At 43.0% G+C, this 23,746-nt stretch overlaps 1 protein-coding gene across 7 annotated transcripts in view; it reads left to right on the forward strand.

The window, feature by feature from the left end:
* Positions 1 to 23,746, forward strand: part of LOC137371879 (myc box-dependent-interacting protein 1) — a 164,888-nt gene that overhangs the window by 126,656 nt on the left and 14,486 nt on the right. For 3 of the 7 annotated variants that reach the window (XM_068034853.1, XM_068034854.1, XM_068034857.1), the window contains 5 exons: positions 2,140 to 2,265; positions 5,935 to 6,039; positions 8,003 to 8,026; positions 12,335 to 12,478; positions 19,406 to 19,477. In XM_068034853.1, coding sequence (XP_067890954.1) covers positions 2,140 to 2,265; positions 5,935 to 6,039; positions 8,003 to 8,026; positions 12,335 to 12,478; positions 19,406 to 19,477 — 471 coding nt within the window. The remainder of the gene's footprint in view (positions 1 to 2,139; positions 2,266 to 5,934; positions 6,040 to 8,002; positions 8,027 to 12,334; positions 12,479 to 19,405; positions 19,478 to 23,746) is intronic. The other 4 variants (XM_068034856.1, XM_068034859.1, XM_068034858.1 and 1 more) reach the window with 4 other exon arrangements.

Raw genomic sequence — 23,746 nt, forward strand, 5'->3', positions numbered from 1 at the left:
AAAGTTTAGTCAGGGGTGTTTTCAGGAGCATCTTAAAAGAGAGGGAGGCAGAGTGGTTTAGAGAGGGGAATTCCAAAGTTTGGGGCCCAGGCCACCAATGGTGGAGCAAAGAAAGTTTGATGCACAAGAGGTCAGAATTAGAGGATTGCAAAGATCTTGGAGGTTTTTACAGCTGGAAGAGAGAGTGAGATGGGGAGGGATGTAAGCTGTAGGGGACAACGTAGTCCTGTTTGCATTATTGTCAGATGCCATCTGTTTTATTGTGCAAAATTGAGATAAAAGTTTGACTCGTGATTTTCTTTTTTAAGCTACACTGAAACCCAGGGCTTAAAAGTACACAATGCGCATTTTAATTGGGCCAGAGGCTGGGAAGGATGAACATTGTCGAAGCAGGAAAGGAAAACCTCCTTTAATTTTCTCCCCCATCCCAGCAAGCACAGCTGCTGAACCATACCTTTGTACACCGTTCAAATGAAAACCTTTTCAACTCCAGTGTCTTATTCCTTGCCAGTTAAACTTACAATCTGCCAAGACTGGCGAGAATGTGGAATGCACCACTACGTGCAGTAGTTGAGGCAAATTGCTTTGATGCATTTATTGGGGAATCTAGATAAGTACATGAAGGAGAAAGGAATAGAACATTATGTTAGTATGAAATATAATGGGAAGAGGCTCTTATGCGGCATAAACACGAGCATGGATCAGTTGGGCCAAATGGCTTGTTCCTGTGCTGTAAAATATGTAATTCTATCTAGTGATAACCCATGATCAAAGCATCAATAAATCTTTCTATTTAACTATTCAAAGGCACTTGAGGTACATTGTTTTATATTGAGAAACCACAATTTCAATTATCTACTTGAAGGATGACTGTAAAGAAGTACTGTCTCGCTTGATTTGTTGCCAATGACTGTATCAAGTGTTCTCCAGTCAGCTGGACTTCCCTTTCCTCTTCCATCTTGCTATGATGGCATTTAAGAACCCTGACTTCCTTCCCCTACCCTGAACACCAGGGTTTGTGTTGCCTGTGCTCCTGGTTTCGCAGTGAGAGACTGGGCTCTGACCCACTCATCATATTTTGAACTATGATTGACATCAGTGGAACTGACCATAGTCAGTTTGTTTTTTTTCTACCCTTGGTTGATGGGAGGTTTGATAGCTGTGCTCCCCATTGAGGTTTTTACAGAATGAATAAGGAGTAATTTTTTCCAGTGGCAAAAATGTTGGTAATCAGAGGGCACAGATTGAAGGTGATTGTCGAAAGAAATAAAGGTGAGATGAGGAAACTTCAGCTGTAATGGAGGCTACATAGGGCTTTGGTACTTAGCACTTGATGCAGAAGGATATTTAGTCTGGTGAAGTACAAATTGAGAGGGGATGTGTCTGATGTTTTTAAAATGATGAAGGGACTGTATGCAATGTAAATCTCCTGGGCAACTTCTCCAGTGCCTCCATATCCTTTTTTAATATGGATACTAGGAAGGTTTACAGTAGTTTTAGCTGAGAACAGAGTGGCTAGGCTGAGTTTGCTTTCTTTGGAACAGAGGAGGCAGACGGGAGATTTAATTGGGGTGTATAAAATTGAGGGGCTTAGACAGAGTGAAGAGTTTGGACCTATTTCCCTTAGCAGAGAGGCCAATAACCATAGATTTTCAAGTAATTGGTGGAAGGATTAGAGGCACATTGAGGAATTCTTTTCCACCCATATGGTGGGAATCTAGAACTTTTTCTTTCTGAAGGGGTAGTAGAAGTAGAAACCCTCCTCACATTTACAAAAACACTTGTATATGTACTTGAGGTTCTGTAACCTTCAGGGCTATGGGCCAAGAGCTGGAAAGTGAGATTAGATTGGATAGCTATTTTTTTGGCCAGCCCAAGCACAATGGACAGCATGGCCTCCTGTGCCGTAAATCTGTTTAAACAGAACTGAACAAATTTCAAGAACTGCAAGTTTCCCTTTATTTCCCTACTCGATCTGTGTTCTCCTGCCCCTCCAGGTCCAGCTGCTCTGCTTTTCTTATTCCTCAATCCACTTGGTCTCCAGTGATTGTTAGAGTTTAGCATTTATTGCCCTGCAATGCTCTTTTTTTTTTTTTCCTGCTTTTTTGCTATTTATGTCTTTTTTTTGTGCATACGCAGCAAAGGAAAGGCCCTCCAGTGCCCCCTCCACCAAGGGTCACACCATCAAAAGACATCAAGCAAGAAAATATCCTCAATCTGTTCGACACTTTCATCCCTGAGATAAGTGTGACAACACCTTCGCAGGTTAGCCATTCCCCCTGGCCTCAGCCTCATGATCTCCATCACCATCCTAACACCCCTCATCTTCATCACCACTTTCATCTAATCTTCACTTATCCATTGTGCATGAAGCATGCTTTGAGATAGTTGATGACTCCTTGTGTGTGACCTCCTCCCTTTGGTTACCTACCTAACACTTGTCTTTGTTCCAGCTAGACTGGGGTTGCCACATTTTTTCCAAGCCCTAACCAAAATAGGGCTATGTTAAAAGGTTTCAGTTCTGATCTTTGCTGAGTAAAACTCATAGAAAACCTAAATTATCACTATCAGTACTGTGGTAGAATATGTGCCTAGTTTATATTTTTAGATACTTATGATGTGGTGGCAGCCCTGAGTCTAATAGAATGTTTGTTCTCTTGTCTGTAGCTGCTTACATAAATTTCTAATGGATCTTACCGGAGATGATTACCAAGTCAGAATACTAACTGTTCCTCAGAGTGTTTGCTCTTAAATACTTGAAGGAAACTGGTTGTCATGTACATGCTGTAGTCTGAGGCAAGGGTCCAATGGGCTGTATTTGACTAGCAGCTTTTTCTTCTCTCAACCATTTGTACAGTGTTATCATTTAAACTTGAATAGATTTCAACAATTTAACAGCTGAGTCTGCCCAGGAATGGGAAAGTTGTGGTTTATTTAAAAAAAAAAGTTTCATTTTACTGATCGAGGAATGAAGTCATTTTTAATTGTGTTTCTTTACTCAATGCTCAAATGCGAGTGAATTGTTTTGCAATAATGTTTTGCATATAGAATCATTTACTTTTTAACCAGTGATGCTTAATCTCCATTTGGGATATTTATTATATTAGCCATTTGAAAATGTTACGACTGCTTTTAAAATGACCGAGATTAGATACAGTCTGGTTAAATGCACTGTTTGAAATGGTTAGGAACTAGAGACCATGCTTTATTTAAAAATCTGTAGGCAAAGAGTTGGGTTAAATGGTAGGAAGTTTATTTTCGAGTGCCTTTGCTGTCTGGAATAGACTGCTGAGGTAGGGTAAGTATGCAGTTGTTGCAGTCTTCCAGAATGGAACTTGCCGAGTTCGAGGTACCTGAATTTGAGGATGGGATTGATAGCTCAATCGTAATTAGAAGCATACCACTATGGGCAATACGGGTTATGTGGTGCCTAGATGAAGGCCTTCTCAAGTCAAGGGAATTTCCAAGAGTATTTCCTGACTTGAGTGTAGATATTTTGCCTCTGAGGTAATATGGGGATGTGGGTGTTTGTAGGGAAGGATAAGCTGACTAAATGGTGTTGGTCTTCACACCATTCCTGCAAATTCATATGAAGGGGTGGGCCTGATTCTACTAATTCTTGAGTGCATAGACTGTAAAGGGATGGAAATGGTGAATTCAATTACTGTAGGCTGACGCTGCATCAATATGGAGGCTGTGCATTGTTCCTGACCAGACTTGCACCATTTCCTCCAATCCTTTTCTTTTAATTTATAATTGCCTCCCCACTTTGGACAATATTCAGCTTTTGCCCAGAAGGCTGTAAATTGGAGTATTTGGTCTTCCTGAGGAATTTGCTGGTTTCTAGTGGGTGCTATTAAATGGAATGTTAGATGGAAGTTTGGTTGGTACTCCTTTTTTTTGGAAGTGCATCTGCCAGATTCGCTAGCTAACCATTTAGGGGGGTGGGTTTAGATGGCATTTGGTGATAAATCTCCATGCCCTGGGCTACTGCCTCCTGATGGCTGGAGGAAGTCACTTGTACATTCTTGAAGTACAGGACAGCAATTGCGAGGTTATTCAGTATGTGAACTTCAGATCCTGTGCTCATCCAGTTTCATGAGCGTTCACTTCAACAAAAATGTGCGTACGTTAATCAAAATGTAGTCTTGCCTTTCTCATGTGGGAGGGGAAGTTAGAGGGAAGAGAGGCTGTCCTTTTGGGAAGAGGGAGGGAGCCCAATACCCACACTTCTGGTCTTATTTTCTCTACTGCTGTACCTTGTCCTTTAGGACAGATGGATTTGATTCCCGAGCTTTCTCCCATGGTAACCGGAAGAGAGAATGCTTGGGGAAATGCCCCTCTCTTGGTTATGAGTGAGTGTGATACTTCACCTTTTTCCAGATGATAAGTGATTCAACCTAATGGATATGGATTTGAACAAGAGAGCAGCTGTAGTGCCAGAGTTACTGATTCTGTCCAGCACACCCCTAGTTATTTAGCCAAGATTTGAAATGAATCCAAATAAGCCAATCCTGACAAAGCATTGAGTTTTGCCAGGTGTGTAGTCACATCCGTTCAATTTGTTTAATCTGCTTTTAAACAAGTGCACTTGTTGAGCTAAATTTTCCAAGGGCTCTGTTGAATTTTGTTTTTGCTGGAGAACTGTTTAGCTGCCATCTAATTAATTAATTCAAGGCTCATTCAATAGGATTTGATTAATAGCTGATTTCTGAACAGCTGTGTCTTGACCCTTATCCCACTCGATAAACAGGATATCCATGTAGTTACCATAAATGGATGCTAAGCAGTAGTGCTATAATCTAATGCTATTCTGTGCCCATTTCACTGATCAGAGTAAGTTCTCTGTCCTGTTGCTCTGATCTGGCCAGTATCCTTAACTTGCCCAGATGGAATTTGAGTCTTCCTTTTATGAGTCAGCCCTGTGCACTGAAGTTGCATCAACAAATACAGGAACTTTATCTACCCTACACTGCTGTTATCCCTGCTCCACCCTACTAGGACCAAAAAAATGTAAATGGATCATGTGTCAATCTTCATTGGTAGTCATTGGCTAGTAGGCTTATGAGCATGGTCATACGAACATGCATGTGAAGCAGGACTAGGCCACTCGGCCCCTCGAGCCTCCTCTGCCATTCAATAAGTTCATGGCTGAACTGATTTCTCCACATTACCGCCTACTCCCCGATAACCTTTCACCCCCTTGCTTATCAAGAATCTATCTACCCCTGCCTTAAACATATTCAAAGACTCTGCTTCCACCACCTTTTTGAGGAAGAGAGTTTCAAAGACTCACGGCCCTCCGAGAAAACCTTTCTCCTCATCTGCCTTAAATGGGTGACCCCTTATTTTTAAACAGCGATCCCTGGTTCTAGATTCTCCCACAAAAGGAAACATCCTTTCCACATCCACCCTGTCAAGACCTCTCAGGATCTTATGTTTCAATCAAGTCGCCTCTTGCTCTTCTAATGGTCTGAGCTGATGACTCCTGTTTTCCCCTGCCTAATTGGCAGGAACTTTTTTTCCTCTCTGCTTCTTTATAAAGGTACACAGTAAAATCGACATGGGATGTTCTCTCATTTTAATTCACTGCAGCTGAAGAAGGTAATGTGCATCCACCTTGGTGTCCAACAAAAATAACTTGAGTTTTTGGCTTCCTCAGGATTATGCATGGAGATAGAGGCAAAATTACAATTTGTAAATAAGTGATTTAGTGTGTCATACAGAGTTTCTTTAAAATCACTTGTTGGAGATCATTATTGTCCTTCAGTATAATCCTATCTACCTCATCTTTGCTGTTCTAAAGTCTACATGTGATTGTTTTTCCCCCTCAATTTCAGCTGCTCAACACTTCATTGTGACATGACTGGTGTAGCAAATAAATAAACTGCTTTCTCTTTGTTTCTCTTCCCCTTTCCCTCCCCTCCTGCCTAGTTTGAGGCTCCTGGGCCTCTGCAGGATGAAGGAAGCCTATTGGACTTTGATCCTCTGAAGCCAGAGTCCAGTCCAGTAGTGAGAGCAGCTTCACCAGTGTCTCAGGTTTGTTTAGCTCAGCCTTTTCTCTGGTTAGTGACCCAACCATTCAGGGTGTAGAACATTCTATTAGTCTAGAGAAAGAATTGATTGCTATTGAACCAAGCCATCAGATACTTTACAGCAGAACATATCGAGGCTATTAGTGGTTGTGGGGAGGAAGATAACTACCTGCTCAAGCTGCTGGTTTCTTGGAGAAGGACAGACCTTAAATTTGTTTTTTTTTGCTCTCTGGAGGTGGGTGACTCTGGCGAGGCTTTATTTATTGATCATCCCTATTGGCCCCAAGAAGGAGTAAAGTTTCTTCCCTTGAGCCACTGCAGACCATGTGGTGCCAGTGCTCCCCACGATGGTGTAGAGCAGGGAATTGCAGGATTGTCTTAATTCATGGGGATGTGGCAAGGCCAACATTTTATTGCCCTCCCTATACATCTGAATGGCTTGCTAGTCCATTTGGAGGGCAGTTAAGAGTCAACCACACATTCCTGTGGGTCTGGAGTTGCGTATTGGCCAGACTGGATACGGACAGGAGACTTCCTTCCTTAAACAACATTAGTGAACCATATTGGTTTCCATGACAATCCAGTAGTTTCATGGTTATCATTATTGGTGCTAGCTTTTTATTCAAGGTTATTTAATAGCTGCAGTGGTGGGATTTGAACTCATGACTGCAGGTCATTAGTCTAGTAACATAATCGCTATGCTACCATTAAAACCATTGCAATTGTGATCCCATCAAACTAGCATTGGTTGAACAGCATTCACTAATTAGTTTGTCAATTCTAATTGCCTGAAGTTTTTAAAAACTACTCCAAAGGACAACATGATAAATTAACCCTCACTGCTGCATGTATTTTTAATGAATCTTCACAGTTCTAAATGTTTAGAGAATTTTTCAAATTATAACTAGAGTAGTCTGAATGTTAACTGTTCCACCAACACTCCACTGCACCCAGTCAAGGCTGAGAAGATGTTCCCTCCTTGCCTCCAAAGAAGGGGTGAAAGATTTTTCCTCTTTCTCCCTACCTCCTGTCTCTCTCATGCATGTACACACACACTGTTCTCTGCTCTTAAATGTACCACCTCAAGTTGTCCCCATCCTGTGGCTGAAGGCAAGTGTGTGGTATGTTGCGAATGCTCCTGGTTGCCCATCAGAATTGGAGTGGAGGCAGCATTGTTACAGCCATGGGTCCTTGTCTTCCTTTTTAACCTCCTCCACAACCAACCCACATTGGGGTTTGGAGGCAACGCTGATGTTTCGATGCACGGTCCCCCTCTCTGTACTTCCTCCAATGTCTGTTTTCTTATCCACCCTTCCCGTCAATCGACTGCACTGCATCTCTGCTTGTGCAGTGAGTCCTCCTAATTGCTTTTTCTGACCAGCTGTTTAATACAAAATGAACAGTTTTTTTTTATTAAAAGCCCGTGGTACGATATGAAGGTTATTGTTTTTCCTCTAATCAGTAACCAACTATTTGAGGCGGCTATCGTTTTTAAGCTAATGCTAATTAGCTATGGTGCTGTCCAGCTAGAATGATACAACACCGGAGGAGCCCATTTGGCCTATTGAGCCAAAAAGAAATCCAGTTAGTCCTACTCCCTGGCTCTTCATATCCCTGCAAATTTTCCCCTTCCAGGTATTTACCCAACTAATTGAAACGGGAAAAATTTAAAAGGGATTGGAGCTAAGTTGGCTTGGAGTCAACTATGGTGCAATGGGCTGAATGCCTCCTTTTGTGCTGTAAAATTATGATTGCTTTTTCACCAATAAATATTTTAGATCAAGACCAGGCAATATATTGTTTCAGCTAACACCACAGAGCTGGATTTTATTTAACTGTCATTAACTTGGGTATTTACTGATGTGAAATATCCCTCTCCCATTTGGAGGTATGTTAATTTAATACTGTAAGGTGTAACTAATGCCTGCTCAATTTACATGTTTTGTGTATTTTGTTCAACATGCTAGTCTTTACCTTGGGATTTATGGGAGGTAAGCAACATGGATCATTATTTCAAAACTCACCTAACCTTCAGCATGTACAAGTCTTGCCTGCATCATTACCCATCCAGTTGATGTCTGCACCTTTTTACGTGTGCATAGTTTATACATGCATTGCTCTGAGCAGCTGTCGGCAGAGTCTGGGCTTTAATAAGCGGTTACACGCTTTTTCATGCGCTCTCAGCATGCACTTGCTCATTATTCCTTTCTAAAATCACACCATTGTATCCAGTCTCAGACTCTCTGCAGCTTGCACACAGTTATTTGCATTTAAGTCCAGTCTGTCATGTGTATAAATAAGTGTTACTCGTTACCCTGTGTGCCTGTGTCCATCTTGTCTATATCTGGTGTATCAAGCTTCTTCACTTCTCAATTTGCAGCATGGCTCTCGTATAGAGTTATTTTTTTAAATAATTGTGTTTGTGTTTATACAGTCAAATCAGGAAAGGACTTTTTAAAATTAGGTGAATTCTTTGTTAAGCAGCTGACTGAAGAATCCTGGTTCTGTAATTTGAGACAATTCCGTTAATATACATTCAATTATTTTCCTTTGCCACTTGGGAGCTGTGCTGCCCTCCATGGGCTTTTTTTTTTTGATAACATACATGGGTAAAGGATTGTAACAGCATTTACATAATTTTTAAAAAAAAAAATGGTTTCTTGGAGTCATTGTGGACAGCCTTCTTGGCATTTCTTCGTTGACAAAGATTTTGGGAAGGTTGTACTCATCAGTTGCAGGCCTCGCTGGTGGCTAGTTAGACCTATCTGTGACCGGCAGATTCTCCCACAGTGGATGCAAGTGAAGGTGTAGTTGCTGCTGGAGGCAATTGGATCTGTCCTTCTCCTTTTCTCTTTCATGCTGGTTCTTCGCTCAGTCTCAAAGGTGTCTGTAGCCCTCCTGATGTAGCATCTCCAGGCATCACGATCTATGGCCTGCGCTTCCCACTGGCGATTGTCGACGTGGCACAGAGGGACTTCTTAAGGGAGTCCTTGAAACGTTTGCATGGGCCCCTCTGTTTGTTTTACCCATGGTCAGCTCTCCGTACAAAAGTTGGGCAGGTGACTGCCGTCCATTCAGGCAACGCGACCCGCCCAACGCAGTTGGCTTTACAGGAGGATGGTCTCGATGCTGCTGATGTTGGCTGTTTCCAGGACTTTAATGATGCAGTCCTGCCAGCGGATCTTGAGAATGCTGTGGAGGCAGCGCTGATGGAAGCACTGTAGAAGGTGTACATGATGGCGGTATAGGACCTGTGACTGGGCACCATACAGAAAGGTGGTGAGGACTATGACTGTACCGAGTTTGGTCTGTGCTCTGAGGCTGTGGTTGCTCTACACTCGTTTGTAGGGCCACCTGGGTGCTTGTAAAATGTGGCTTCACACTACACTGAAGTTATATTGCATTTTGTGCATAAGCCAAGTAATGAGACCCCCGCTGCAGCCGAGTCAGGCTGGATTTCCTTTCGTGGGCTGGGACCTGCTTGCAATCAGTCTAAACAGATGCGTTGCATTTTTTTGATGCAGTTGCTTACATTTCAGCCGGGTTTGTCGTTCTTAACTCCCTTCCCTTCTATCGAAAGCAAGCGTGCAGATATTGGAAGCCCTGTCATAAATTTGTTACTTTGTTTAATGGTTGTCTATTTACTTAAAAAAAAAATTATAAAATAGAATTTCTTACAACTAGAAACCAGATAGGATCTGTCTACACAATAGTTTCCTCACCCTCTTACATGCATATGGTCTGGCACATCGTAAAATTGGAGTCACTAAGATTTTATTGTACAAAGTGAGATTTATTTTATTTCCCCTCATGGCTGTAAAGAATTGTGACTGAGCCAGTTATGTTGACCATTTCTGAAGGTTTCTCTGCGTTCCACAGCCCCTGCCGGTGACTCCAGATGAAGCCCAGCACCAATGGCTTTGTGGATGGGAACTTGTCAGCAGCTTTGATCAGTAAATGAGATATAAAAATGAACCGATCTTTTTGAAAGTTTGAGTTCATCTGGTTAAACCTGTTTTAGTACTTTGATTACCCTTGCATGCACAAATCTAGAAGAGGAACCGAGGTCCTTCATGTCATTTAGTGTCTCCAAATCGTTCAGGCACCCAGTGTGATTTATCAGTTAAATGCCGACATGATTATCCTAGTGTCAGTTACCCTGGACAAAGAATATGGGGAAGGAAATTTAGCCCGAGTTTCCACTCATGGCTGTACAGTGACCCCTGTTCATTCAGACATGAGATGAAGACAAGATGGTAATTTGTTTTTCCCCTCCCCCAATGATCAGATAGGATCCTGACTTACACATGACTAATGGTCACTTGGATGAAGTATTGGAGGGCTGCTGTTTGATGAACTAACTGTTCCCATCAAGATTCAGTACCCTCAGGAGGTGAAATTCTCAGCATATATTGAACTAGCCTTGCCTCTACTGCCTAGCAACATTCTAATTGTGTGGTTTTAAAGCTGAATTGCCTTGATCCTCCACCCACTGGAAACCCAGACCGCCAAATAGTTATGAAGAAAGCTCACTCTGGAATGTGTTTGTAATTCATTCTTGGGATGTGGGTGGCACTAGAAGGCCCGCATTTATTGCCCATCCCTAATTGTCTTTGAGTGGCTTGCAAGGTCATTTCAGAGGGCAGTTAAGAGTCAACCAGATTGTTGCAGGACTGGAATCATATGCAGGCCAGACTGTGTAATAACGTCAGATTTCCTTCGGTTTCTGCAAGAATCTGGTAGATTCATGCTCAGCATTACTGATAACTCTGTTCCAGATTCATTTAATTAACTGAATTTAAATTTCCTATCTCCCAAGGTGGGATATGAATGTGAGTCTCTGGATAATTAGTCCAGGCCTCTGGATTATTAGTCCAGTAACATAACCACTACACTACCTTTCCCAAGATACAAGGCAGTTGGATCTTGAGATTTTTTTTTTTGTTAGTGATTTTATGATACCTTTTCTGACTCCATTGTTGCAGACTTTGATCCTTTGCTGTGATGCCAATTCTCTAATCAGATATGGTACTTGTGTATCTAGAGAGAATTTTTTCAAAATAAACATTCATGGGATGTGAGCTTCGCTGACCAGGCCAGCATTTGTTGCCTGTCCCTAATTGCCCTTGAGAAGATGGGGGTGAGCCGCTGCCTTGGACCACTACAGTCCATCTGGCGTAGGTATACCCACGGTGCTATTAAGAAGCAAGTTTCAGGTTTTTAACCTAGTGACCGTGAAGGAACAGTGATACAGATCAAAACAGGATGATGTGTGACTTGGAGGGGAACTTGCAAGTGGTGTTCCCATGCATCTGCTGCCCTTGTCCTTCTAAGTGGTAGAGGTGGTGGGTTTGGAAGGTGCTGTCGAAGGAGGCTTGGTGAGTTGCTGCAGTGTAGATGGTAAACATCTGCATGTGGTAGAGGAAGTGGATGTTTGAGGTGGTATACGGGGTGCCAATGAAGCAGGCTGCAGACCTGTGCAAAGAAATTATCATGAGAAATTACAACCATACAACATATGAAGTTGTGTGGGGTGAGTGGGACCAGGGTTGATTTCATGCTTGTAGGTTTATTTCAATCCACTTTATCGCTTTAACACTAAATCACATGGTGGCTGCAGCAGTGTGAAGAGTGTGAAAATTACAAAGTCCAGTAATGTCTGATACTGTCACGTTGGGTGAGATACTTTAGCAATTAGCAAATTAGGTGGTGCGGGAGACTTGAGAAAATGTTACACCTCAGTAGAAAAATGAGACTTTTTGTTGCCAAAAGAAACTTTTTTTTGAGGTGGCGAGGGCAGGGGGAAGAAATCTGTGTCTCGCTGAAGGTATCCCTAATCCATTCCTGCGCTTCAGGAGAGTTTTGAGAAACCTGTAAGGATCATCACTGTTCTAGTCACTCAACAGGAATCTGTGGCTGTTAATTATTGTGTTTCTTTTTACTGAAGTGGGAAGCTATATATTTTGCAGAGTGCTTCCTGCACCATGGGGACCTTTTTCAAGTAGAAGGATTTATATTGACTGTGGACAAGGATTAGGCTAGGGCCAAATGTGGTCTGTGCAAAACTCCAAGCCCAGGTATCGGGTAGAGTATGAATCATCATGGAAAAGCAAAATTGGGTATTTGAGATTTATTGGTGATGTTTTGACCTGCTATAAATCACTGACTACTGCTGTAGAGATACGACTTGGTGTTCTTGCATTCCGTTCTCATTTGTGTGGGTCTCTTCGCTCCATGCCTGTCTTTATTTTTTACTATGCTTCTCTTTTTTTTTTATCTTTTCTCACTGGATTGTACAGCCTGAAAAGAGTGCATCTAACAGCATGTCTATGGACCACTCTCCAAGTATGGCTATGGGGGATGGTCTTAGTGAGAGCAATTTTGCAGTGGACTGGTCAGCCCAGCCCAACCTGCTTGAAGAGAATGAAGGTGTCACTGCTGAAGTAAGTGTAAATAATTGGCTGTGTAATTTAGAAGATGTAGTATATGTTTCCAGTACTTTAGCTTGCTGCAGATAGACCTACTGAGGGCAGGTGAGTAATTAAAAAAAAAAAAAAAATTGTTTATAAAGATGTTGATATAACTTCAGGCTGAGTTCAGGTTGACAGCTCTGGGCGTACTCCTGGTCCAGACCTCCTGCCTGCAACTGGGGTCAAAGTGTCTCTTTCTCCTCCCCTCTCTTCCCCCCCCACCTCCAAAAAAAAAACCCCATCTCCCAATGTTTTTAGAACTAGCACAAAAATATTTCAAGAAAATAAAATGACCCTTTAGATTTGTTTCTCCTGGGTTTTGCTTGCGGCAGTGTCCAGGCGATGGTTCTTCAATTCCTGGAGTGTTGGCAGCTCAGGCTGAGCAACATGGTGAGGCTGTGGTTGCATCCACAATACATGATTTTCCTGGCACTAAAGTAAAATGTGCAAGACACCAACTACCTTTTATAGTTTGCACTTGTTCCAATAGTGCTTTTGGATCCTGAACATCAGAGTTGGGTGTAATTCCAGAAAATGATGACATTCAAGTCATAGAACATAGAACAGTAAAGCACAGTACAGGCCCTTCGGCCCACGATGTTGTGCCGAACCTTTAACCTACTCTAAGATCAAACTAACTACCTACTCTTCATTCTACTATCATCCATGTACCTATCCAAGAGTCGCTTAAATGCCCCTAATGTATCTGCTTCTACTACCACCGCTGGCAGTGCATTCCATGCACCCACCACTCTCTGTGTAAAGAACCTACCTCTGACATCTCCCCGAAACCTTCCTCCAATCACCTTAAAATTATGCGCCCTTGTGAGAGCCCTTTCCACCCTGGGAAAAAGTCTCTGACTATCCACTCTATCTATGCCTCTCATCATCTTGTACCCCTCTATCAAGTCACCTCTCATCCTTCTTCGCTCCAATGAGAAAAGCCCTAGCTCCCTCAATCTTTCTTCGTAAGACATGCCCTCCAGTCCAGGCAGCATCCTGGTAAATCTCCTCTGCACCCTCTCTAAAGCTTCCACATCCTTCCTATAATGAGGCGACCAGAACTGAACACAATATTCCAAGTGTGGTCGAACCAGGGCCTTATAGAGCTGCAGCATAACCTCGCGGCTCTTAAACTCAATCCCCCTGTTAATGAAAGCCAACACACCATACGCCTTCTTAACAACCCTATCAACTTGGGTGGCAACTTTGAGCGATCTATGGACATGGACCCCAAGATCCCTCTGTTCCTCCACACTACCAAGAATCCTGTCTTTAAGCCTGTATTCTTCATTCTGCATTCAATTTCAACACAGCCACAGAAAGAGCCACATAGGACAGGTGACCAAAGACTTGGTCAAAGAGGTAGATTTTAAGGAGGTATTAAAGGAGGAGAGAGAGAGGTAGAGAGGAGGAGAGGATTAGGGAGGGAATTCCAGACTTTAGGACCCAAGAAGCTGAAGGCAAGGCTGCCAATGGTGGAGCGATTAAAATCGGGGGAAAAAGCAAGAGCTCAGAAGTTGAGGAGTGCAGAAATCTCGGACTGTAGAGCTGGTGGACGTTATAGAACTAGGGAGGGGGGAATTTGAAAGCAAAGATGAGGAGTTTCAAATTGAGATGTTGCCAGACTGGGAGCCCATGTAGGTCAACACCGTGAGTGGCTTGCTCATGAGTGGAACCTGGAGGGGTAAACCTGTTGGAGGCTAGGACACTTCCAGCATTGCTCCAGGTGGCCCTGAACCCATTTCTCCAATGGGTAGGTTATTTCTTGCTGGTCAAGTAAGATTTAGATAGATACACGGAACAGGTATAGCACGGGTTAGAAAGCAAATGAAGAGCTATTTAAAGGTGCCAGCTTTAGCTCAGAGTTCTTCATTAAAAAGGTTGTGGATCTTTGGAATTCTCTACTCTAGAGAGCTGTGGATGGTCCTTTTAGATGGACTTGGTGCAAACCGTTTGACTACCATTTTCAGTGAGAAATAATTTATCTTAATTCTCCCCTGCCCCCTCAAACACATTTTCTCTAGATTTTTGCAGTGTAAAACTTTTTAAGCAACAAATTTATCTTTGCGGGTAGGAGGGGAAAGTAAGTTTATAGGTTGCATGAAATGTTGTTAATTGAATGTGGTGTAAACTTGGTGTGGCTTTTTCTCTCCATTGTCTCGCTCGCATGCTTGGTCTCTATGCTTCCCCCATCCACCCCCCCCCCCCTTTAAATTGGGGAGGTGAGACTTTACAGTGTGTTTGCAGACCATTTTAGGAAAGGGTGCAGTGAAGAGCTACACGACAGACCCCGAAGTGCAAATCGAATGATATATAAATAAATTTAATGCAGAACCCTATGGAAGAATATTGAATTGTTTGGCTTTGAAACAATGTTCTAGTTTAACATCTAATCAAGATGGAAGTACGAACATTTGGCATCCTCCTTGAGTAATGCATTACCTTGCCTATTTTACAGAACTCAGAATGCATTTGTATAGACAAGTGTTATGATTCTAGGCTGAATAACCATTCCTCGCCCTTAACTGTACCTATGGATGGCTTCATTTCATTCCTGTCTCTTTAAAATCCTGCAGTTCTTTTCCCTAACTGCTCCCTCCAAAAGTGGGGAAGTAGAATTTGAGTCCAAAAAAAGTCTTGAATCATAGAATGGTTACAATACAGAAGCAGGCCATTTGGCTCTTAAGAGCAACTTGGCTAGTCCACTCCCCTGCCTTTCCCTGTAGGACTGCAATTTGTTTCCTTAAGGTAATTATCCAATTCCCATTGTTCTGACTGAGACGGGAGTAATGCACTGTCAATTAAGTCCCATTACTCCACAGGTCACAGCATACCAGAAATTAGCCAAATATATCATTTTTATTAAACCCCAGAATAAAATGCATCAAACCAGGTATGTTTAAACAACAAATTAACTATTAATAAACTAAATCAAGTCTCCAGGTAAGTAATGGATAGGTGTTCAAAGCACTTTGGCTGCAGTAGGCATCACACAGTTCTTTCAACAAGGAGTATAACAACAGGTCTGTTTAGACTGCTAATTCAAAATCTATCAAACTTTACTGAGTTTCCAGAACTCCCAGAAACACTAAGGACAACAAAGTCAGTCCTGAGGCAGAGACTTGGACAGGAGTAAAAAGGAATTTGCTACCTCTGCTAATGCAGATATTCCTTTCCAGGGATCACTTCCTCTTTATGCGCAACACAGTCTGTAGGCCAATGTAGATTTTCTATTGAGAGGGAGACAAATCCTTCCTTCAGGGAGAGCATGCTTTGCTGGTCTGCCAGATCAAACCGATACAATATAGCATGTGACTGCATCTCGCTGTTGCTTAGTAACAGGCTTGTAGCTCGCACACACTGTTCCCAGAGAATATTAAAACTTTTATTAGTATGAAAGGAGCCCCCCCCCCCCCCTCAAGTTTTTAAAGAGAAAAAACACTTCCATGACACCATTTGAAAGCCACGATTGACTCTGGCTCCACACACTTGGGTAGTATATTGCAGATCCTAATCACATTTTTTTAAAAGATTTTTTTCTAATGTCACTTTTGCTTTTCCCATTCACCTTTTTAAATCTGTGTACTCTGGTTCTCGATCCTCTGCCAATGGGAAGTTTGTTCCTATCTACTGTGTCCAGACCCCTCATGGTTTTGAACGCCGATATCAAATTTCCCCTCAACCTTCTCTTTTTAGAGAAGCTGGGTCTGTTCTCAATTGATCCACGTAACTGAAGTCACACATCCCTGGTACTGTACTTATAAATCATTTTCTACACCATCTCTTTCTGATGCCTTCACATCCTTTCTAAAGTGCAGGGCCCAGAATTGGGTTGGCAATAAGTCTGTGACAACTATCCTTAGCAGTTCTGGACCATTTGAGAGAGGAAAATCAGCCAAGATTTTGCACTAGTGGCCACAATCCAGTGAAGTTTGCTGAAATGTGGATCTTGCCCACCACCCCAACCCCACTTCTGAACATAATAACCTGTTGACTGTTATGGCCTTGGCTGATGTGATGTATATTGCTGCTTGTATACCTCACTGATTTAAGATGAGGGTAGGAAGAGGGTTTTGGCCAGATACAGTAGTTTCATGGTTACTGCTACTGATTGTAGCTTTAAAACAAGTTTATTTAATTAACTGAGTTTAAATTCCCCAGCTGCCGTAGTGGGATTTGAACTTATCTCCAGGTCTCTAGTCCAGTAACAGCCACTATACTACCATTCCCCACATTGGATGGTACCAGTGATTACTTTGAATATAAGATCTGCATGTTTCACGCTGATGTTCTACGCACCGCCTTGCATCTTCCTCAGTTTTGTGCATGTTTTGACACTTGCTCAGCAGTGCCATCTAGTGTCTGAAGATCAAAGTCCTGAATTGTAACAAATTGTGAGAGACCAGAGGAATGCTGCAACCTATCTGTTGGGTATTTGTATTGGAATCTGCTTCTGATATCAACATTCCTAAAGTAGGACAGGTCCCTGAACTGTGCTGTTGGCAAATAAAAGTTTGGGTCATTATTTACTATCTCTCTAACCTTGTGTAATATCTAATTTGGCTGTTCATATTGAACATATTCGTATTATCATGGACTTTCTTTTGCTTTCCCTTCTCATTTGCCTTAGACACTGCCATTATTGTTAAATATGGCACACCCAGATGTAATATCCCAGCAATACACTTCAACTCTAACCCCCTGAACTGCAGCTCCACTGCATGTGCTATCCAATTGCCCTTTTGAGTCTTAATTTGTACCAAGTCCTATGCTCGCTGAACTACATTGGTTTCCCAGTCAAGCAGTGCCTTGATTTTAAAATTTTCATCCTTATTTTCAAATCTCTGTGGCTTTGCCCCTCCCTGTCCTGTAATTTCCTCTCGTCCTACAACCCTTCAAGATATCTGCACTCCTTTTAATTCTGGCCTCTTGTGCATCCCTGATTTTAATCACTTCAACATTGGTGGCCGTGCCTTCTGTTGCCTCGGCCCCAGGCTCTGGAAGATCCTCCCTGTGCTTCTGTGCCTCTCTACCTTGCTTTCTTTTTTAAGGCCATTCTTAAAACCTACCTCTTTGACCAAGGTTTTGTTCATCTGACCTAGTATCTCCCTTTGTAACTCTGTTGTACTTTGTTTTTTTTTTATTTAAAAAAAAATTTTTTTTATTTGGAGATACAGCCCTGAAGCAGGCCCTTCGGCCCACCGAGTCTGTGCCGACCATCAACCACCCATTTATACTAATCCTACACTAATCCCACCAGATCCCCCTATTCCCCTACCACCTACCTATACTAGGGGCAATTTATAATGGCCAATTCACCTGGCGAAAACCCACACAGACACGGAGAACTTGCAAACTCCACACAGGCAGTACCCAGAATCGAACCCAGGTCGTTGGAGCTGTGAGGCTGCGGTGCTAACCACTGCGCCACTGTGCCGCCCTACATGCTCCTATAAAATGCCTTGGGATGTTTTATTACGTTAAAAGCATTATGCATAAATATTTGTTGTGTTCGCAGTGGCAGCCCCATCTCCATCCTACAACTGAGTTGAGTCTAAGTTTGCAAGCAGAAAATAAACTCAGCCTTGTGTTCTGGGCTGGGTTCAGCATACGTGCCATTTATATGAGCTTTTGATATTTGCTCAAATTTTAACCTGAGATAGCCAGCCTTGCTTGTGAAAGGAAAATGCCCATTTCATCTGATTTTTGGGGGATGTGGGGGAGGGTCTGCAGATTTGGCTGCTATTTGGAGCCTGGAGATACAGTAATCATGTGACTTGAGGTTGCAAACCATCCAGGCTATGGTTAAATTGAGTGTTTTTTTTTTGGTGCAATGGATCTGGCAAACTTCTACATGTGACATGGGCTGTGAGTTTTGTCCCAAGTGCCATCAATTTGTGTATCCTGGAGGTGGCAATAGTTCCAGTGTGACTGAAATCACTTGCCCCAACTCCAGGATATGTTGAGATCAAGGATGAGGTTTGGCTTGTAAATGGATGTAGTTAGATATTGTGCCAGTATAAAGCATACCCTAATGGTTAGCATTTTAGAATATGTTGCAGACTTCTGGGTCAGTGCAAGAAGTTTGAGTGTTGTCTGGTTCTGTTCACTGAGACACACAAAGGAAATATTCAAACATTGGAGGAATTGCAGAGAATATTTGCCAGGATGTTCCCAGTCTTGTGATGCCTGTAATGACAGGCTAGAGACATCTGGGCTCTTCACTCCTTAATGAAAGCCTGGTTTACTTGGATAAACAAAATTGCAAATAGTATGGAAAAGGTAAATCCACGAAATTGGAATCCGATAAGGGGCCAGCAGTTGAAACAGAGCGATAGCAGAACATTCTGTGCATAGATTCCTGAGAGAATCCAGGAATTGTTTGAGAACCAGTTGGATGTTGCAGTGAAAAAGACCTTGGGATGATTTTGATCATCTTCATCCATAATTTTCTTCAGGTTTTTTTGAACTCTACAATGAACACTTTAATACCATTTCCCCTAAAACTAGCCCAGATATTGTCTTTTGGCTTAATCTTCCTAGACTTTCATTGTCCATAAGTATCTTAATCTTGTCCATGGAATGCTGTGACTTTTTTTTTAAAGCTTGAATTTTTATTTTTACTATGGGGATTTTCCATATTGCTATGTCCAGAAAATACTCTTGCTGTAAAAGCATTTTAGATGACCGTGTTAAATGACTTGTTACTTTTTAATGCTTAGGCCTAGTGCAGATAGACAAAGTAAAAGATGGAAGTATGCAAGCTGTTCCCGATTTAATGGTACTTTTGAGGCTTTACATAGCATTGACCTTAACTGATTGCAGTGTGTCAGTGTGCTGAGTTTTAATTGAGGGATCATTCCTTTGACTAAATTTTTACATGTTATTCTCTCGCAGGCAGTGGGACAAGGAACTGTCAGCAGTGAAGTTGCAGAGAAAGGAGCTGAAGACAAAGCTGGATCTGTTGCTGTAGGAACCGGGATTTTTAAAAATTGGTCTGATAGTGTGGGGGTGGATCTTGCGACTGTTAACTAATTATTTGGTTTTGTGCTTGACTTTGTTGCTTCTATTATCGTAACCCCCTTGGGTTTTTTCCTCTGAGGGTTGAGTAAGGCGAGCGACTCGAAGAATGACTTTTTGTGGTGAATGACCTATGAAGCGTTTAATTTGATCATCCTTGTAATCATGAGTTGACTCGATCTAGCTAACCAAAGCCTATAGTGCTTGACAGCCCTCCTTGCAGGCACTGGATCTGCGTTAGCCCATTACGGATTAGTGACATTTATTATGATTCCCGGGATGGCGGGTCTGACGTATGAGGAGCGATTGAGTCGGTTGGGATTATATTCGCTGGAGATCTCGTAGAAACCTATAAAATTCTAACAAGACTTGACAGGGTAGATGCAGGAAGGATGTTCCCGATGGTGGGGGAGTCCCGAACCAGGGGTCATAGTCTAAGGATACGGGGAAAACCTTTCAGGACTGAGATGAGGAGAAATTTCTTCACCCAGAGAGTGGTGAGCCTGTGGAATTCGCTACCACAGAAAGCAGTTGAAGCCAAAACATTGTTTGTTTTCAAGAAGGAATTAGATATAGTTCTTTCTTCTGAAGAAAGGATATGGGGAGAAAGCAGGAACTGGTTACTGAGTTGGATGATCAGCCATGTTCATAATGAATGGTGGAGCAGGCTCGAAGGGCCGAATGGCCTACTGCTCCTATTTTCTATGTTTCTATAATGTCAGTTAATGTTGAGTAGAAAGCAGAGACCATAATATTGACTGAGTTTTTTTTAAATTGTTTTGGCAGCCAAGCAGAGGGTTGCTTAGAAGGCAGCACTTTTTGAAGTTGCTGATGAGATGAACATAGCCAAGAAGGATAGATGCTGAGGGACAGATGTGTTCAATGCAAGGAAATTAGAAGGTTGTGGGATTATTCCTTCTATCAGATGGAGAACCTTTCTGAAGGCTGGCTTTTGAGGACAGATCTTCCAGTTCCCACCCCACTCCACCATTTCCCCCACCACTTTCCACCATTTCCCCCCACCAATTACAGCACTACTGTTAACTCATGATTCACCAGAATCACAGAATAATAGTGCAGAAGAGGCCCTTCGGCCCATCGAGTCTGCACCGATGCATTAAAGACACCTGGCCTGTCTACCTAATCCCATTTGCCAGCACTTGGCCCATAGCCTTGAATGTTATGACGTGCCAAGTGCTCATCCAGGTACTTCTTAAAGGATGTGAGGCAACCCGCCTCTACCACCCTCCCAGGCAGGGCATTCCAGACAGTCGCCACCCTCTGGGTATAAAAATTTCTTCCTCAAATCCCCCTTAAACCTCCTGCCCCTCACCTTAAACGTGTGTCCCCTCGTAACTGACCCTTCAACTAAGGGGCTGTTTCCTTTCCACCCTGTCCATGCCCCTCATAATCTTGTACACCTCGATCAGGTTACCCCTCAGTCTTCTCTGCTCCAGCGAAAACAGCCCAAGCCTATCCAACCTCTCTTCATAGCTTAAATGTTCCATCCCAGGCAACATCCTGGTGAATTGTCTCTGCACCCCCTCCAGTGCAATCACATCCTTCCAATAATGTGGCGACCAGAATTGCACGCAGTACTCCAGCTGTGGCCTTACCAAAGTTCTATACAACTCCAACTGACCTCCCTGCTTTTGTAATCTATGCCTCGATTGATAAAGGCAAGTGTTCCCATATGCCTTTTTCACCACCCTATTAACCTGCCCTTCTGCCTTCAGAGATCTATGGACAAGCACGCCAAGGCCCCTTTGTTCCTCGGGACTTCCCAGTGTCAGGCCATTCATTGAATACTTCCATGTCACATTACTCCTTCCAAAGTGTATCACCTCACACTTTTCAGGCTTAGATTCCATCTGCCACTCATCTGCCCATTTGACCATCCCGTGTATATCTTCCTGTAACCCAAGACACTCAACCTCACTGTTAACCACTCGGCCAATCTTTGTCATCCGCGAACTTACTGATCCTACCCCCCATATAGTCATCTAAGTTGTTTATATGAATGACAAACAATAGGGGACCCAGCACAGATCCCTGTGGTATGCCACTGGACACTGGCATCCAGTCACTAAAACAGCCATCTGTCATCACTCTCTGTCTCCTATAGCTAAGCCAATTTTGAGTCCACCTTATCAAGTTACCCTGTATCCCATGTACATTTGCTTTCTTGATAAGTCTTCCATGTGGGACCTTGTCAAAGGCTTTGCTGAAATCCATGTAAATGACATCAACTGCACTACCTGATCTTCCTTCAATCATAAGGTCAGAAGTGGGGATGTTCGCTGCTGATTGCATAATGTTCACCATTCGTGACTCCTCAGATACTGACAGTCCGTGTAGAAATACAGCAAGACCTGGACAATATCCAGGCTTGGGCTGATAAGTGGCAAGTAATATTCGCACCACACAAGTGCCAGGCAATGACCATCTCCAACAAGAGACAATCTAACCGTCTCCCTTTGACATTCAATGGCATTACCATCGCTGAATCCCCTACTATCAACATCCTAGGGGCTACCATTGACCAGAAACTGAACTGGAGTAGCCATATAAATACCATGGCTACAAGGGTAGGTGAGAGGCGAGGAATCCTGAGGCGAGTAACTCACCACCTGACTCCTCAAAGCCTGTCCACCATCTAAAAGGCACAAGTCAGGAGTGTGATGGAATACTCTCCACTTGCCTGGATGGGTGCAGCTCTAACAACACTCTAAGCTCGACACCACCATCCAGGACAATGCAGCCCGCTTGATTGGCACCCCATCTACAAACATTCACTCCCTCCATCACTGACTCAGTGAAAGCAGTGTGTACCATCTACAAGATGCACTGCACCAAGGCTCCTTGGACAGCACCTTCCAAACCTGTGACCTCTACCAACTAGAAGGACAAGGGCAGCAAATACATGGGAACGCCACCACCTGCAAGTTCCCCTCCAAGTCACACACCATCCTGACTTGGAACTATATCGCCGTTCCTTTTACTGTCGCTGGGTCAAAATCCTGGAACTCCCTTCCTAACAACACTGTGGGTATACCTACCCCAAATGGACTGCAGTGGTTCAGGAAGGCAGCTCACCACCACCTTCCCCAGGGCAATTAGGGATGGGCAATAAATGCTGGCCTGGCCAGTGACTCCTACATCCCATGAATGAACTAAAAACAAAAACTACCCTCATCTACGCACCTGGTCACATGCTCAAAAAATTCAATCAAATTTGTTATGCATGATCTCCCTCTGACAAAGCCATGCTGACTATTCCTAATCAAATTTTGCCTGTCCAAGTGGAGATAGATTCTCTCTTTCAGAATTTTCTCCAATAGTTTCTCTGCCACTGACGTGAGACTCACTGGTCTATAGTTCCCTGGCTTATCTCTACAACCTTTCTTAAATAGTGGGACCATATTAGCTGTTCTCCAGTCCTCTGGCACCTCCCCCGTGGCCGGAGAGAAATTAAAAATTTGGGTCAGAGCCCCTGCAATCTCCACCCTCGCCTCCCACAGCATCCTGGGACACCAATCATCCGGACCTGAAAATTTGTCCACTTTTAAGCCTGCCAAAACCCTCTACCTTGTCACTCCCTATGACAATTTGCTCAAGATCCTCACAGTCTCTCTCTCTCAGTTCCATATCTACATCCTCATTCTCTTGGGTCAGATGTGAAGTATTCGTTCAACACCATACCAATGTCCTCTGGCACCACCCACAGATTTCTCCCTTGGTCCCTAATGGGTCCTACTCTTTCCCTGGTTATCCTCTTCCCATTGATATACTTATAGAATATCTTGGGATTTTCCCTACTTTTACCAGCCAGAGCTTTCTCATATCCCCTCTTTGCTCTCCTAGTTGCTTTCTTAAGCTCCATCCTACGCTTTCTATATTCCACTAATGCTTCCGTTGATTTGCTGTCCTTGTATTTGCTAAAAGCCTCTTTTCCTACTCATCGTACCCTGAATGTTTCTGGTCATCCATGGTTCTCTGTGCTTGTTGTTCCTACCTATTACCCTAGAGGGGACATGTTGGGCCTGTACCCTCCCCATTTCCTCTTAGAATGCCCCCCACTGCTCATCTGTAGATTTCCTGACAAGTAGCTCTTTCCAGTCTACCTAGGCCAGATCCTGCCTTATTTTACTAAAATTTGCTCTCCCCCAATCCAAAACCTTTTTCTGCAACTTGTCTATTTCTTTCTCCATAACAAGC

This window comes from Heterodontus francisci, chromosome 7 (assembly GCF_036365525.1).
Source record: "Heterodontus francisci isolate sHetFra1 chromosome 7, sHetFra1.hap1, whole genome shotgun sequence".
NCBI classification, from domain to species: domain Eukaryota; kingdom Metazoa; phylum Chordata; class Chondrichthyes; order Heterodontiformes; family Heterodontidae; genus Heterodontus; species Heterodontus francisci.